The sequence below is a fragment of the Ranitomeya imitator genome, chromosome 3 (assembly GCF_032444005.1).
Source record: "Ranitomeya imitator isolate aRanImi1 chromosome 3, aRanImi1.pri, whole genome shotgun sequence".
Lineage (NCBI taxonomy): Eukaryota > Metazoa > Chordata > Amphibia > Anura > Dendrobatidae > Ranitomeya > Ranitomeya imitator.
Genome location: NC_091284.1, coordinates 138,284,380 through 138,302,167, shown reverse-complemented (window position 1 = coordinate 138,302,167; position 17,788 = coordinate 138,284,380). Strand labels below are relative to the sequence as shown.

The 17,788-nt window shown below is 44.3% G+C and overlaps 1 protein-coding gene across 1 annotated transcript in view; it reads right to left on the bottom strand.

Moving 5' to 3' along the window:
• Positions 1–17,788, bottom strand: part of MAP3K15 (mitogen-activated protein kinase kinase kinase 15) — a 246,053-nt gene that overhangs the window by 175,039 nt on the left and 53,226 nt on the right. Inside the window, exons 2-3 of the mRNA XM_069761515.1 lie at positions 14,702–14,841; positions 13,427–13,450 (exon numbers count right to left, since the gene is read on the bottom strand). Coding sequence (XP_069617616.1) covers positions 13,427–13,450; positions 14,702–14,841 — 164 coding nt within the window. The remainder of the gene's footprint in view (positions 1–13,426; positions 13,451–14,701; positions 14,842–17,788) is intronic.

Genomic DNA, 17,788 nt, shown 5'->3' with positions numbered 1-17,788 from the left:
CCTCCTGCGACCATTTTCCTGAAGCCCCGGGAGCAGAGCGCTTCATCTGCACACGCGCGGCCTCAGGAAGATGGCCGCGCCCACCGATAACAAGAGGATTCACCCGGCTCTGCTGCATACCGGGCCTGCTGCATCACCATACCGGGGAAAGGGACCCCGCTTACTGCGCCTCCTCTGCCGCCACACCCCCGCCACCGCACCTCTGCCACCGGACCTCTGCCACCGCACCTCTGCCACCTAGGTAAGCCTGCATGGTACGCCAGGGACCCCTCTCACGCCATACCTCTCACTGCACCTCCTGATCCCAGCACCTCCTGATCCCAGCACCTCCTGATCCCAGCACCTCCTGATCCCAGCATCACCCCACCTCTGCCAACACCTTGCCTCCTGTGACCCTGCTCTGCCACCGCCATAAGATATTGTAAATTCGGACAATAAGACGGACCCCCATGTTATAAAAAATCTTTTTTTCTGCAATTTTCACCCCAAATTTGGGGTGCGTCTTATGGTCCGGTGCGTCTTATAGTCCGAAAAATACGGTATTTGTTACAATAGAAAAACAGAACTTAATATTTGGTACAGAAACCTTTGTTTGCAATTACAGAGGTCAGACGTTTCCTGCTGTTCTTGACCAAGTTTGCACACCCTGCAGAAGGGATTTTGGCAACTCCTCCATACAGATATTCTGCAGATCTTTCAGATTTGGGGGGCTGTCGTCGGAAACATTGAGTTTCAACTCTCTCCAAAGATTTTCTATTGGGTTCAGGTTTGGAGACTGGCAAGGTCACACTGGGACCTTTAAATGCTTCTTATAGAGCCACTCCTTCTTATAGAGCCACTCCTGTTGCCCTGGCTGTGTATTTCGGGTCACTGTCATGCTAGAAGACCCAGCCATGAGCAATCTTCAATGATCTTACTGAGGGAAGGAGGTTGTTGGCCAAAATCTTGAGATACTTGACCCCATCTATCCTCTCTTCAATATGGTGCAGGCTTCTTGTCCACTTTGCATAAAAGCACCAAGTATAATGTTTCCCCCCACCATGCTTCATGGTTGGGACGGTGTTCTTGGAGTTGTACTCACTAATGATGAGCGAGTGTGCTTGTTATTCGAGTTTTCTGAGCATGCTCTGGTGGTCTCCGAGTATCTTGGGCGTGCTCGTAAATTATGTTTGTGTCCCCGCAGCTGCATGATATGAGGCTGTTAGACAACCTGAACACATGCAGGGATTGCCTGTTAGGCAATCCCCACAAGTATTCAGGCTGTCTAGCAGCCGCAAATCATGCAGCTTTGGGGACACAAACATAATCTACGAGCACGCCCAAGATACTTGGAGACCACAAGAGCATGCTCGGAAAACTCGAGTAACGAGCACACTCGTTCATCACTAGTACTCATCCTTCTTCCTCCTAACACGGAAAGTTCTATTTTGGTTTAATCTGGATCATCCCGATGGTCATTTGTGAATTTCAAACAGTCCTAGACATGTGCTGGTGTGAGCAGGAGGACCTTGCGTGCCCTGCAGGATTTTAATCCATGACGGCGTAGTGTGTTACTAACAGTAATGTTTGAGACTGTGGTCCCAGATCTCTTCAGGTCAATGACCAGGTCCTTTCTTGTAGCTGATTCTTGACCTCTCTCAGAATCATCCTTACCCAACCAAAGAAGATCTTGCATGGACCTAGGAAGATTGACAAGTCATCTTGTGTTTCTTCCATTTTTCTAATAATTGGGCCAAGAGTTGTTGCCTTGTCACCAAGCTGCTTGACTGTTATTGTCCTGTAACCCCTCCCAGCCTTGTGCAGGTGTACAATTTTGTCCATGGTGCCTTTAGACAGCTCTTTGGTCTTGGCAATGGTGCAGAGGTGGGAGTGTGATTTATTGAGTGTGTGGACAGGTGTCTTTTATACAGGTAACAAGTTCAAACAGGAGCAATTAATACAGGTAATGAGTGCAAAGTAGGAGGGCTTCTTAAAGAAAAACTAACAGTTCTATGATAGAGAGAATTCTTGCTGGTTGGGAGGTGATCAAATACTTTATGCAATAAAATGCAATTTAATTATGTAAAAAAAAAAAAAAAAATCATACAATGTGATTTTCTGGATTTTTTTTAGATTTTTACTCTCACAGTTGAAGTGTACCTATGATCAAAAATTACAGACCTCTCCATTCTTTGTAGGTGGGGAAACTTGCTAAATTGGCAGTGTATAAATACTTATTTTCCCAACAGTAAATGCCTTTTGTCACAATATATTTTCCCATATAGTCCCACATTAAAAAGTTATAAGGGGCTTAAAGGGATATTTCCCTTTGCAAGTTACCATTTATCCACAGGATAAGAGGCAAGTTGCTGATGGCTGAGGGCCCTAATATTCCTGGGAACAGGACTCTGAAAAGCCCCTTTAGAATTTTTGTGGCAGACAAATACATCAGCCACTGCTCTCTTTATTGTCCACTACTAGGACAACCCTTTCTTTACCTTAATGTTTGTCGCCGATAAAATAAAAAAGCCTATACTCACCACACGTTCCAGCAGTGTCTGCACTCACGGTGTCGGGGTTCTTGTGCGGTGTTGTGACACATGGTGCCTGGCGCCCAAGCAGCGCTAGCATCACTGTTCCCCACTTGGTACGGATTGAACATGAAGAGAACGCCAGGGCTGCGGCTGATCCTCGACTTCCTCTTCAAGTTCAATCCGTATGTAGGCTGGGACTGTGACGACAGCGCTGATTGGGCGACGAGCACACGTGTCACAACACCGCACGAGAGCTCCAGGACAGAGAGTGCCGACACTGCTGGAATGGTACCAGCACAGGAGGTGTGTATAGGTTTTTTAATTTTATCAGGGCCAACATTTATTTGAAGGAGTTGTCCTGGTAGTGGACAACCCCTTAAAGTGATTACTTTATTTATTATGGTAATTTATATAGCACCATCATATTTCACAGGAATTTACAGATATTACTTTGTGAAATAGGCATAACCCTATCTCTGAAATACTCATTAATAAATTCACTAAACAAAAAGGACATATTGGAAGTGGCAACTTAGGCCGGGGTCACACCTAGCGTAGTAAAATACGGTCCATTTTTTACAGCCGAGATACGCAGAAAAGTTCCCTAAACAGTGTTCCGTATGTAATCCGTTGGCAAGGTCTGGCAGCGTATTTTGAGCATGTAATCCTGGGTATGTAATCCGTATGGCATCCATACTGCGTTTTTTCTTTGCAACCTTCCAAAATGGACATTTAACGGTTTTCAGGCCTGAAATTAAATTAAATCATCATCAGCAACCCTATTTAAGGCCTCTACAACAGGTGGCACCCTTCAATCTGGCCATTTTGCTGCTGTGCTTCTGTTGGTGGGTTGGTGGTTCTTTGGCAACATGTGTGACCTTCTGCATTTCACCTCAACTGAGCGTGTGTTATATAACTGGGTGTTGTCACGTCGCTTTGGCCAGCCATAGCGGATCAGCGGAGGAGAAGAATGTGGGTACATCCGCTTTTGAGGCAACGCCTCACTAAAGGCCATTTTCACCGCGGACACATCCTGAAAATTTTTCCAGTACTGTCGCATGAGTATTGCGACCTTTGATATTTTGTTGGAGACAGTGCGACCTGGAATTACATCAGAACACCAGGATGCGTAAATGTATATCCGCAGAGGAGCGTCTTCTCCTTACTTTACGGTATGTATTCACCATCCTCACATACTCTATGTTGATGATGTTTTTATAATATAAATGTGTTAGTTTTGCTTAGCAGCTGAAGTAAATTGATTAATAATATATGTACATTATATGTAAAAATTAAAAGAAAATCTAACTTACAATATGTAGTTAATGTTAAATTTCTATAGCCAGTGTAAATTTTGGAAGGTACCGGTATCCTGCCTTTTTAGTTCCACACATTACTTGTGTTGTATATGAAATTTTCTAAGCATTAAAACATTGGTAATAATTGAGAATATCGTCTTTTTTCAGCTTCCTGTCAACTGGAATATGTTATGCTGGCCTACATCTGGAATTTTTAATTGGGAGGTCAACTATCTATGGCATAGTGCGGGCTACGTGTGTGTAAATTAGGTCCAGACTACATGAACTGGTCATGCCTGTGCCCAAGATGGAAGACTGGATGAAGATTGCGTGTGGCTTTCAGGAGCATTGTGATTTTCCAAATTGTATTGGAGCCCTTGATAGGAAACACATCCGTGTGCGTAAGCCGCCGAACTCAGGGTCCCAATTCTACAACAATAAACAGTATTTCCCTGTAGTGCTGTTAGCTGTGGCTGACAGTCACTATAGGTTTATAATTGTAGATATTGGGGCCTATGGGAGAACTGGAGACTCTAGAGTCTTCAATTCTTCCATTATGGGTCGGCTGCTGCGCGATAACCAGTTGGACCTACCACAACCACCACGTCAACTTCCAGGCTCCAATGAAGAAGCTGTGCCGTATGTCCTTATGGCAGATGAGGCCTTCCAGTTAACAAGGCATGTCATGAGGCCATATCCCCGTCGAAACCTGGACCACCGGCAGCAGATATTTAACTTGCAGTTATCACGGGCACAGGGACTGGTGGAGTGCGCCTTTGGCATTCTTTGTGCCAAATGGCGGGTCCTCCAGTCTGCAATTCAGTTGATTGAAGCCAATGTCAACGAAGTTATAAAAGCTTGTGTAGTATTACATAATTTCACCAGACTACATGAGTGCTCCTCAGCTGATGGTGCTGAAGCTGTGTTGTCCAATGTGGGTAGGCCTACACCACATGTCATCCCTCAGCGTTGTCCGCTTTCTGGACTCAAAGCCTGAGATATTTTTACAAATTATTTTCTTTCACCTCAGGGTACTACTAGACTAGCAAGATAATGCTGTCTATATGTTGTAATTAGAGTGTGTATATTAGAACATCTTATGTTGAGTTACTGTGTGTGTTGAATTTACTTATTTAAGAGATGGTTAAGAATCTAGTAATTCTGTATGGTGTATTAAAGATTGTTCCAAAAAACAAATTGGCTTTTGAAATTTTTTTTATATATGCAAAAGCCAAATACTTATTTGCAAAAACCATATTAACATCATATGGCTTTTGTGGCCATTTAAATTTGGCCTAACATAACACATAAATCTTAATATGCTATCACAGCAGAATAACAAGTATGTTGAAAAACATTTTAAACTAGAAACAACTTAAAGGTTCTGATAAGTTGGTGAAGTTGATGGCGGCAGTTCGGGTTCTTGGTCTTACGGTCTTTGTTGCCCTAATTGTCCTTCACCCTGTAATCTCTATTGGCCATGCTGTAAATATTGGCCATGTTCACATTGGCCATTTGCCGATTGGCCATAAGGATTTAGATTATGGGCCTCAAGAGGATGATAGTAGCCACGTGACTCATAACCACCCCCCCCCCCCCAATGTGGCCATGTCACCCAAACCCAGGTTGGGACCAGCCTCAAACACTGGGTCTGTACAATTGGCCATATTGGGAAGGCTGCTGGTAGGATGGCATTTTGATAGGTGGTTGCATCGGTAGGTTTTGGGTAGGAAAGGGTTGAGGTGTAGGCACACATTGAGGAGGTGCATCAGATCCCTCTTGAGCACGCACTTGTTGGGTTGTTTGAAGACGCATGAGGTTACTTGATGACAGCTGCCACCTCTCCAAGTATTCAAATAACTCATAAGGGCTATTGGGGGGGGTGCATGCATCAAGAAGGATCTGAAAGCACCCTCTCACACGTAGCCTCACCTCACAGGGTAGGGGACAGAGGTACTGGGCCAGGCTGCGTGAATATGCCTTCTCACCCTCATCCTGAGCAGCCCTGGCCAGACAATTTAGGACACCACTATCCACATGCCTCCTGCTTTACAATAGCTCTCTCCAGCAGCCACGGTGAGAACTAACAGCAGGCTGTGGGGAGGCCTCCAGCGGGACTGTCGGGCTGCTGCTGTTCCCAGGATCTTCCTTGCTGACTGAAGCTGGTGCAGCTGTGGGTGGTGGTGCAGCATCTGGGCCAGTTGTTGGCGGAGCACGTGGTGCAGCAGAAGATGGACCAGGAGGAATGGACCTGGATGGATCAGAAGATGGGCCAGCCACCTCTTCACCTTCCCCGACTGAATCAATCACAGCCTCAGAGTCGGACCCGGTCTCTCTCTCAGTGAGGTGGGACTGAGTTCTGTTATGAAAGTATGGCAATAATAAAATCAAATTTAATATATGACCATTAAATACATATGTGTAATGTGGTGTGAGGTTTGTACTTACGGTCTCAGATCCATACTGGGATTCAGAAATGACAGCCGGTCGAAATATATATTTCCTCTTGGTAGGAGAAGATGCACGACTCCTGGCCCGCTGCTGTCTTTCTCGCCGGTACTGGTCCCTATTGCTGCGCCATCATCTCATAACATCTTCCACTGCAATGCCAGAGAAGAAAATAATGTATAAGGCCATTGTGCACAGTGGTACAACAAGGTGTCAGCGATTTTCCATAGTAATGTGGCCTAGTAAGCTGGATTTTGAACAAAATATCTTCAGTAATAATAATAACATTACAAACAGCACGATAGGATTTAAGGGGATAGTGTGTAAACATCTTAGTTTTTGCAGTTTAGAATATTAGTTGAGAAACATGAGTGAACTTACTTATTTGCTGCTGTCCATCACGTGGCCGCTGTCCAAAATCCAGAAAAAGGAGGCCACAGATGCTCCTCCATGCCGCCTCTTTTCTGGCCCGGTTGGTATAATGGGCATCTCGCTGATCCCATATTTCTGGCATCTCTTGCACCTGGACCAGCGGCATTTCTACATTTATAACGGTAGACATGATGCAGGAGACTCCATGGAGGCGTGCGGCGTAATTCCGGGATGTCTGTCTGGATTTTTAAGCTAATTAGCACCTGGAAAAGTGTTGCATATTTCTCGCAAGTCACACGCATGGTCCGTGTGTAATCCGTATTTTTCTCGCCCCCATAGACTTTCATTGGCGGATTTTTTGCACAATACGCTGACAAACGCAGCATGCTGCGATTTTCTCAGCCCGTAAAATAAGGCAGAGAAATATACGGCTGATGGGAGCTGCCCCATAGAGAAAACATTGGTCCGTGTGCAATGCGTTGTTTTTACGCCTCTCGCTCGTCCGTATTCCTCTGTAGTGTGACCCAGGCCTTAAAGGGTTTGTCCAGTCTTCTGACAAAAGTCTGCAGTCACTTCATGTGACCGGAGACATCCTGATAGCGTGCTGCACTGTCAGGATTCACCGGTATTGCTGGTGAGAGCGGGCAGTCATGTGACTACAAGTATGCGCTTTGCATATATGTGGTCATTAGTGTTTTCATAAGAAATCTGGTATAAAACACTTTGATAAGTATCCAAATGTTTATGCAACTCAATTGTTGCGCAAACGTTGCAGCTTTTGGCATTTTTCCCGAGCTTTCATCCAGTTTCATTTAAATGAGTGGAGGAGGGGCGGGATGAGGGAGGACAGGGGAGTGACGCCACAGATCTTCTAATTCATGACGCCCTGTCGTGGACTTTACGCCACAAATCTTACTCCAGTCCAACTAATATTTGGAGTAATATTTGTGATGAGGCGAACTTTTCAGATGAAACCAAAGAAAAGACAAATATGTGCATACACGCTAATGAAAGTAAATGAGTAAAAAAGCAAGTGCATTAAATAATTAACATAGAGGACCTAGTATACACTGTTTTTGATTAAAAAAAAAAAAAGCATAAAGCTGTCCCACCGCGGCAAGGTATACCCAATTGGGACAGTAACTACACTCTCTAATGTTAAAATCTACCTAGTGTGAATAGTGGCAGAGAATCACAGGGTCCCAACCGGACAACCAGCTTTGGAGGAATTACCGTATATACTCGAGTATAAGCCCATTTTTTTAGGCTGAAAGTGCCCCTCTCGGCTTATACTCGAGTCATTGTCCCAGGGGGGGTCGGCGGGGGAGGGGGAGCGGCGGCTGTCACATACTCTCCTGCTCCTGACAGTCCGTGCATCTCCGATGGTCTGATGCTGACAGCTTCTTATAGCGTTGAGCGGTCACATGGTACCGCTCATTACAGTAATGAATATGGACGCGACTCAACTCCCATAGGGGTGGAGCCGCATATTCATTACTGTAATGAGCGATATCAGTGACCGCTCAACGCTGGAAGAAGCTGTCAGCGCCCGGAGAAGACCATCAAAATCTTTAACCCCTTAATCCCATATGACGTACTATCCCATCGAGGTGACCTGTGACTTAATTCCCAGTGACTGGATAGTACGTCATTTGCGATCGGCTGCGCTCTCAGGGGGAGCGCGGCCGATTGTGACCCGGTGTCAGCTGACTATTGCAGCTGACATCCGGCACTATGTGCCAGGAGTGGTCACGGACCGCTCCTGGCACATTAACCCCCGGAAAACTGCGATCAAGCATGATCGCAGCGTTCCGGCGGTACAGGGAAGCATTGCGCAGAGAGGGGGCTCCCTGCGTGCTTCCCTGAGACCCTCGGTACAAGGCGATGTGCTCACCTTGTACCGGGTGACTCCTCCCTGCAGGCCCCGGATCCAAAATGGCCACAGGGCTACATCCAGTTCCTGCAGGGAGGTGGCTTACCAGTGCCTGCTCAGAGCAAGCGCTGGCAAGCCTGCAGCCCTGCTTGTCAGATCACTGATCTGACACAGTGCTCTGCAAAGTGTCAGATCAGCGATCTGACCCTATAACAGGATTCCCCCCCTGGGGCAATGTTATAAGGTAAAGAAATATATATTCACATGTTTAAAATTTTCTTTAAATAATAAAAAAAACAATAAAAGTACACATATTTAGTATCGCCGCATCCGTAACGACCCCACCTATAAAACTGTCCTGCTAGTTAACCCCTTCAGTGAACGCGGTAAAAGAAAAAAAAAAAAAGAGGCAAAAAACAATGCTTTATTATCATACCGCCGAACAAAAAGTGGAATAACACGCGATCAAAAAGACGGATATAAATAACCATGGTACCGCTGAAAACGATATATTTTCCTGCAAAAAAGAGCCACCATACAGCATCATCAGTGAAAAAATAAAAAAGTTATAGTCCTCAGAATAAAGCGATGCAAAAATAATTATTTTTTCTATAAAATAGTTTTTATCATATAAAAGCGCCAAAACATAAAAAAATGATATAAATGAGTTATCGCTGTAATCGTACTGACCCGAAGAATAAAACGGCTTTATCAATTTTACCAAACATCAAACATGGAACAGTATAAATGCCCCCCCCCCCCCAAAAAAAAAAAAAAGAAATTCATGAATAGCTGGTTTTTGGTCACAAAAATCGGAATAAATAGCGATCAAAAAATGTCACGTGCCCTAAAATGTCACCAATAAAAACGTCAACTCGTCCCGCAAAAAACAAGACCCACATGACTCTGTGGACCAAAATATGGAAAAATTATAGCTCTCAAAATGTGGAGAAGCAAAACTATTTGTGTGACGGCTGCCAATCAAAAAAATCCGCCAAAAAAACCTGCTATAAATAGTAAGTCAAACCCCCCTTCATCACCCCCTTAGTTAGGGAAAAATAATAAAATTAAAAAAATGTACCGTATATACTAGAGTATAAGCCGAGATTTTCAGCCCATTTTTTTGGGCTGAAAGTCCCCCTCTCGGCTTATACTTGAGTCATACCCGGGGGTCGGCAGGGGAGGGGGAGCGGGGGCTATCTAGTTATACTTACCTACTCCCGGCGCGGTCCCTGCAGTCCCTGCTTCTTCCAGCGCAGCAGATTCTTCCTGTGCTGAGCGGTCACATGGTACCGCTCATTACAGTCATGAATATGACTTGGGGGCGAAAAGATCATTTTTGTGAAAAAATATGATTTTTTATTTTTACGGCTCTGAATTATAAACTTCTGTGAAGCACTTGGTGGGTCAAAGTGCTCACCACACATCTAGATACGTTCCTTAGGGGGTCTACTTTCCAATATGGTGTCACTTGTGGGGGTTTCAATGTTTAGGCACATCAGGGTCTCTCCAAACGCAACATGGCGTCCCATCTCAATTCCAGTCAATTTTGCACTGAAAAGTCAAATGGCGCTCCTTCCCTTCTGAGCTCTGCCATGTGCCCAAACAGTGGTTTACCCCCATATATGGGGTATCGCCGTACTCAGGACAAATTGTACAACAACTTTTGGGGTCCATTTTCTCCTGTTACCCTTGGTAAAATAAAACAAATTGGAGCTGAAATTTTGTGTGAAAAAAAGTTAAATGTTCATTGTTATTTAAACATTCCAAAAATTCATCTGAAACACCTGAAGGGTTAATAAACTTCTTGAATGTGGTTTTGAGCACCTTGAGGGGTGCAGTTTTTAGAATGGTGTCACACTTGGGTATTTTCTATCATATAGACCCCTCAAAATGACTTCAAATGAGATGCTGTCCCTAAAAATAAATGGTGTTGTAAAAATGAGAAATTGCTGGTCAACTTTTAACCCTTATAACTCCCTAACAAAAAAAAAATTTTGGTTCCAAAATTGTGCTGATGTAAAGTAGACATGTGGGAAATGTTACTTATTTAGTATTTTGTGGGCGGTTGCTGCTACGGTGCCCGCTATTAAATAGCAATGAATACTCATTGCTCTCCACACACACAGTCCCGTGTGGGACTGTGTGGAGAGCAGTGAGTATTCCGGCAGCTGTCCCCTGCTTGTAAGCAGCACATTACGTCATTGTCACGCACTGCTTACAAGCATAAATCATCTGCTGCCATCGGAACAAGACGCTGCGAAGGTAAGTAAGATGGTTTATTTTTTTGTAATGTTTTTCTGATGGGGGCCATGCATACCAGAATAGGGATGAGAGGAGAGGGCCATGCATACCAGTATAGGGATGAGAGGGCCATGCATACCAGTATTGGGATGAGATGGGCATGCAGACCAGGATAGGGATGAAGCAGTCATGCATACCAGGATCGGGATGAGGGGACAATGTATACCAGGCTTATAATCAAGTCAATAAGTTATTACAGTTTTTTTGTGGTAAAATTAGGTACCTTGGCTAATCGGGTCAGCTTATACTTGAGTATAAACAGTAACTTAATTTATGGACATCTATGGTTTGATTTATTTGCCTGTGTGGATTGGATGGATGGGTTATTACTGGCATTTGGTGAGAATTTCACATCAGTCGCACCTTTAGAAGTACCGTATATACTCGAGTATAAGCCGACCCGAGTATAAGCCGACCCCCCTAATTTTGCCACAAAAAACTGGGAAAACTTATTGACTCGAGTATAAGCCTAGGGTGGAAATGCAGCATTTACCGGTGAATTTCAAAAATAAAAATAGATCATTATTTCCCCATAGCTGTGCCATACAGTGCTCTGCACCGTTCATATTTCCCCATAGCTGTGCCATATACGGTGCTCTGCACCGTTCATTGTGCCCCATAGATGTGCCATATACGGTGCTCCGCACCGTTCACTGTGCCCCATAGATGTGCCATATACGGTGCTCCGCACCGTTCACTGTGCCCCATAGCTGTGCCATATACGGTGCTCTGCACCGTTCATTGTGCCCCATAGATGTGCCATATACGGTGCTCCGCACCGTTCACTGTGCCCCATAGCTGTGCCATATACGGTGCTCTGCACCGTTCATTGTGCCCCATAGATGTGCCATATACGGTGCTCTGCACCGTTCACTGTGCCCCATAGATGCTCCACATAAATCTCTGCCGCCGTCACTGCTGCTGCTGCAATAAAAAAAACAAAACACATACTCACCTCCCTTGATTGCAGCTCCCGGCGTCTCGTTCCGGTGCCTCCATCTTCCCGGCGTCTCTGCTCTGACTGATCAGGCAGAGGGCGCCGCGCACACTATATGCGTCATCGCGCCCTCTGCCTGAACAGTCAGAGCGCAGACGCCGGGAAGATGGAGGCGCCGGCCGGGAAGATGGAGCGACGCTCGGCGGCTGGAACGAGGACAGGTGAATATGCTATACTTACCTAGTCCTGGCGATCCTCGCGCTGTCCCTCTGCCTGGTCTTCGGTGCCGCAGCTTCTTTCTCTATCAGCGGTCACCGGCACCGCTGATTAGAGGAATTAATAGGCGGCTCCGCCCCTATGGGAGGTGGAGCCGCTTATTCATTTCTGTAATGAGCGGTCCCACGTGACTGCTGAAGAGGGGAAGAAGCTGCAGCACAGAAGACCGTGGGACGGCAGGGACAGCGCGAGGATCGCTGGGACTAGGTAAGTATGCCTCAGCGCCCTCTCCCCCTCACCCGCCGACCCTGCCACCCACCTTGACTCGAGCATAAGCCGAGAGGGGCACTTTCAGCCCAAAATTTTGGGCTGAAAATCTCGGCTTATACTCGAGTATATACGGTATATGTACTTGGAAAATTGGTGACAAGTTCAATAATTATTTCATAGAGAGAAGTAGAACGGCACTAGGTTACACCTGAAATTTTCTGTGGCTGCAGAAGCAAAAGTTCCCTGTACACTACCAGGTGGTATCTTGCACTGGCTTTGTGGTGCTCAACATTGATTAGCAGTCCAAGAGCAACATATACAAAGAAAGAAGAAAATGTGGCACTCACCAGCTTGTGCTGCGATAAAAAAGTCCTTTATTGCGCCATAGTGTGGACTGAGGACATCATAATAAAAGCTGCAGATATATGCGAGGGTGACAGAGGACGACGGCCGTTTCGCACGGACTGCACTTCAACGCACCTGGATCCGTTTGAGCGCAGTCCGCGCGAAACGGCCGTTGTCCTCGGTCACCTTGCACCCTCGCATATACCTGCAGCTGTTATTATGATGTTCTCAGTCCACGCTATGGCGCAATAAAGGACCTTTTTTTTATCGCAGCACAAGCTGGTGAGTGCCACATTTTCTTCTTTCTTTGTATATGTTGCAATAATTATTTCACCCACTGTATTTAGTATGAACACATATCAATAGTACAAACAGGTTTACCAATTTTTAAAAATAAATAATTTCTTACTAGGCTAGGATGGTAAATGAGGATAATGTTAAAAACATTTTGTTACCTCACTAAGATATGCTGACCTCTGAGATCCCAGCCATCCTGAGTATGGATGGAAGGCACTGCTCCATGCCACCTGGCTGTGCAGGGAATTGCAGAACGTCCTACCCAATTGTTACTGGGCATCAATGTGCAAGGAGAAGCAGTAACAGGGTGCTCAACTATAATCTTTCTCATGATTAGTTTGCGGTCGCTAAGCAATCACTTTTAATTCTGGCATTCATAGATTGACTTTTCATTTTTTTTAGTTTTTGAAGAAAATCTTATTTATTAACACACACAAACAGATATAAATCTGAAAATTGTGTAAATTAAAATATTATATTATTGGGTACAATATCTATTGTACTTGTTTCAGCCATAACCTCTGAAAAAAAATAAATATATTTTCATACTCACTGTGTTTTTCTGAGCCACCATATCCTAAAAAAGAAGCAAAAGTTGACATAAACTCAGGAGCCAATATATTTGTTAATAACTTAAAGACAGAAGTCCTAGAACTGGTTATTGTGTAAGTGAATTATTTAGTTTATATGACTATATTAGCTGCCATTATTCCATTGTTCCAATTGCAAACTTCATTAAAAGATTATTCCATTTTCATAAAGGAAAAATAAAAAAACACAAGCAATTTTGCAATTTAGTACTTATTGAAATTTTCAGCAGGTCTTGAGATATTAACAATTTATTTCTTTTGTTTACAGTTGTTGCCTTGGAGACCGACCACCATTGCTAAACAGCAGAATATGCGCAATGCTTACAAGCTCTTGTCTAATGAGCTTGGAAGCACTGTTTTGAAGCTGGCCAGGATTGATGGGAGTGTGCGATTACCTCCTAATGCTGGCTGGTAAACTAAGGCCTCTTTCACACTTCAGTCTTTTGGCGTCAGTCACTACCGACATAGTGACGGATTGACGGATCCGTCACAATTGTTGCGAAAACGGTTCTAATGGATCCGTTTTTTTGACGGATCCGTTACTTGGGGGTTGTCTGGGAGAAGTATCTACTTTTTGGAGCATGCGCAATTGAAAAAACGGATTGGGGCGACGGATCCGCCGAAAAAACAGTTGCGGCGGATCCGTCGCCCATAGGCGCCCATTCTATGGAATGGCGGACGCGACGGATCCGTCGCGATCCGCCATTTCGGCGTTGACAAAAAACGTTCCAATGTCCGTCTATTTTCAGAAAACGTCCGCCAAATGTCGACGGATCCGTCGCATGGCGGATGGAACGGACGACCATCCGTCACAATCCGTCACTAATGCAAGTCTATGGGAAAATAACGGATCCGTCAAAAAAAATGACGGATCCGTTATTTGAGGAAAATGGCGGTTTTAGACTGACGCCAAATAACTGAAGTGTGAAAGAGGCCTAATGAACTGTTAATAAGCCATACATTGCACAAGCACCATCTGAAAATATTCACCTATGAAGAGGGGAATAACTCAAAGTCATCTTTCAGTAATTGTGGGTGACTCCTCGTTGGTTATTACAAAGCCTTAGTCATTTTATTAACTAGATCCGATAAAGGTTGAGTTCAAATGTGACATTTTGCCATGATTTTCTATTTTACCACACATTTTCTTGTAGTTTTATTTTTGTAAAAACAGCTATAAAGTGTGTAGATTGTATTCTAGCTTCTAAAATTGACAAAACAACATTCATGAGATTTACCTTGAGCGATAATGATGTATCAGGATCTGTATCGTGATAAATAATAACATTATTTGCCATGTCGAAACTTTCTCGTACCCCGAGGTGGTAGAAAAGAGAAGGCTGTCTTCCCACATCACTCATGTCCACTACAGCAACATCTGCAATACGAAGAAGGTTAATAATGATTAGGTTGCTTCTTTTACTACAACTCAAAGTTGCGTTTACCGTATATCCATTTGTCATTAAACGGAATCAGTCACCAGGTTTTAGTCGGAGAGAAGTATAAAGTAGGGGCAGAGACCCGGATTCCAGTGATGTGTCACTTACTGGGCTGCTTGTTATAGTTTCAATAAAATCATTGTTTTATCAGCAGGAGATTATCGCTAGAGGACTAGTGGTCTCGTGGCTTGTAGTCCTCTCCTGCTCTGTGTAACTCCGCCCCCATCACTGATTAGGGGTTTTCTGTCAGAGAAAGTAGCCAATCAGCAGTGTGGGTGGGGTTATACAGAGCTCAGCATTCATGGAACTGGTAGATGAGCAGCAAAGGAAACATTGACAATCAAAATGACAGCATGCAGCTCAGTAAGGCTGGTTTCACATTTGCGGTTGAGTCCGCAGCGTATCGTCCACAACTGCAAACGCATGCAAAAACACATGCATGATAACGCTGCGTTTTTTTTATCCGCATCAGCTTACGCATGACAGAACAAAAATGCAGCGTTTGTATGCGTTTTTACATGCGTTTGTGCTTTTTACGCGCATGCGTTTGATATTTCCAGGATGCGCTTCCCAATGGGCATGTCTAAATCAGTTCCTGGACACATGCAGTCCGAACTACGTAAGCGGATCGAATGCATGCATCTGCAAGGATATGAGTACCATAGACAGTAATGCGTTTTTTTTAACGCACTCATCCGCATGCCTGCGCATATTGAACGGAAATTTGCTGCCTCAAAAATTCCAACACGGTTAGCCGCGCCCCACCTCACACCGCGAAAAAAAACATGCATAAGCAAACGCGGGCGAACGCATGCACCTGCGTCTACAATGTGAAAGATAGAAGATCAAGATGCATGCGGATGTATGCATCAGAAATGATGCGGGCACAACCGCAAATGTGAAACCAGCCATCGCTGTAATCAGGGTCTCTGCCTCTACAGAAAAAAGGTAGGCTCATCACAATTACATAAACCCTCTGCTGCCACCAGCGATGATGATCAAAACGGGGTAGAAGAAATCCAGCTTAACGCAGCCTTATTTATGATGAGTGAGGGAGCCGAGTGCACCAGAAACGCAGAGCTGTTCCGATCTATGGACTAAAGATGCATTTGAAGAGGTTTTCCTTACATACACATAAAGCTGAAGATTTTATACCAGTGAGCTGGATTTCTTTTATACTCTCTGGAAATACTGACATAAAACTGAAACAATATTCAGTATCAGGGCAGGTTCACACGAGAGTATGAAAAAATCATTCTGAGTTTCATTCAAAAAAGTGGGCCTTTTTTTTCCCACTTACATAGGTTGAAAAAAGACCTAGGGCCAGCAAGTTCACCAATTATACACTTTGTCACTAAATTAACTATAACCCACAATGTCATTTGCATGCAATCTGTTTTTTTTTTCTCAGCAGATACTAATAATTTACAAGAACATCTACAGTTTCCTATGTTACACAATTGCAATTTGTCCGTAAAAATCGGAAGAGACTGTGGCTCTGTCTGGCGTCCGATTTTTTTCGGAGTTACGGAAGAAACTAGTGCACGCTGCAATTTTTTTATTTTTCAAACACAGAATTGGTCCGTAAAAAAATTGCTCATTTGCGCTGTCCCTTTGAACAACATTAGTCTGAGTGGTGGCCATTTTTTCCACGGACAAGCCCTTATTCTTGCCATCATAAAATACAGGCAAAATCCCAACAAACCTATCTAAATCAGTAAGGTCCGTCTGTGTCCATTTGGATCCATATACCAAGTCTGTCATAGCGAGTGATGGTGGGGAGACCAGACAGTCATATGTGGAGTAGTAAGCAGGGCTGTGGAGTTGGCAAGCCAAACTTCCAACACCGACTCCACCAAAATGGGCTCCGACTCCACAGCCCTGGTAGTAAGGCACCTTAGCGGCCGCCGTTTTAGTGTGCACTGGCGGTGGTTAAAGGGTTAAGGCCAAGTTCATCAAAACTGCAAACAAGTGCTCTTTAACCACCTAATGACTGGCAAAATGTTGTTTTACTGGTCTACAGAATAACCCAAAATAGTTTTAATTTCACGGATAATACTACACAGAAATTAATACATACCCCCTAAACAACGCTAACACCGTAACATAAGAAGAACCTTATACGGCCACATCAATTTAAAAAAAAAAATAATAATTACTGCTAAAATTCAGCAAGGCAAGAAAGCAGCTGTAATTAAGACACAAACAGGGATAAAGGAACAGTGCTAGGAAATGCCTGTAGATCGGATTTACAGAAAACATTTATGATCGTGGTAATTTCAGATTTTATTTTATTCGGGTGGTCATAGATCTTATAAATAGATGCACTTCCTCTGGGAAAAAAAAAAGTTCATAATTCCACTTACAGACAGCCTGGGAATTGTTCTGATGTAGAGGAATGTTAACCAGAGCTGAGCACTAGACGTAAAAGGTTTTAGCACGCCACCATTAGGGTTCACTGTGCGTGCCATGTGGAAACCAGGACGGCACGCAGACCTAGTATTCGCCTATGTGCAGGTTCACATCTAGTTTTCTCCAAAATCTCGAGTCCATGCGAAGAAAAAAAAAAAACGCCAACCTGTGCCGGTCTCGTCTAATGTAGTCACCAGACTGGAGCGCGTAACCATCAGGCCGCTCCGGCTCCCGGCTGCTATGCGGACAGGTACACGGAGATGCTCAGTGAGGTTTTTTCTTTATTTTTTGCCTCCGAAAAATGAGTTGGGAATCACAGGTGCTAAAAACGAACACACGGACCAAACACTGATCCACGAAGGCTGAACTAACAGGCGCAGGAGGAGAACCTGTGACATTTATATACTGGGAGATGCCACAGAATCATGTCACCCAGCACACGTTTTTAAACAAATAATAGTGGGCAACCATTTA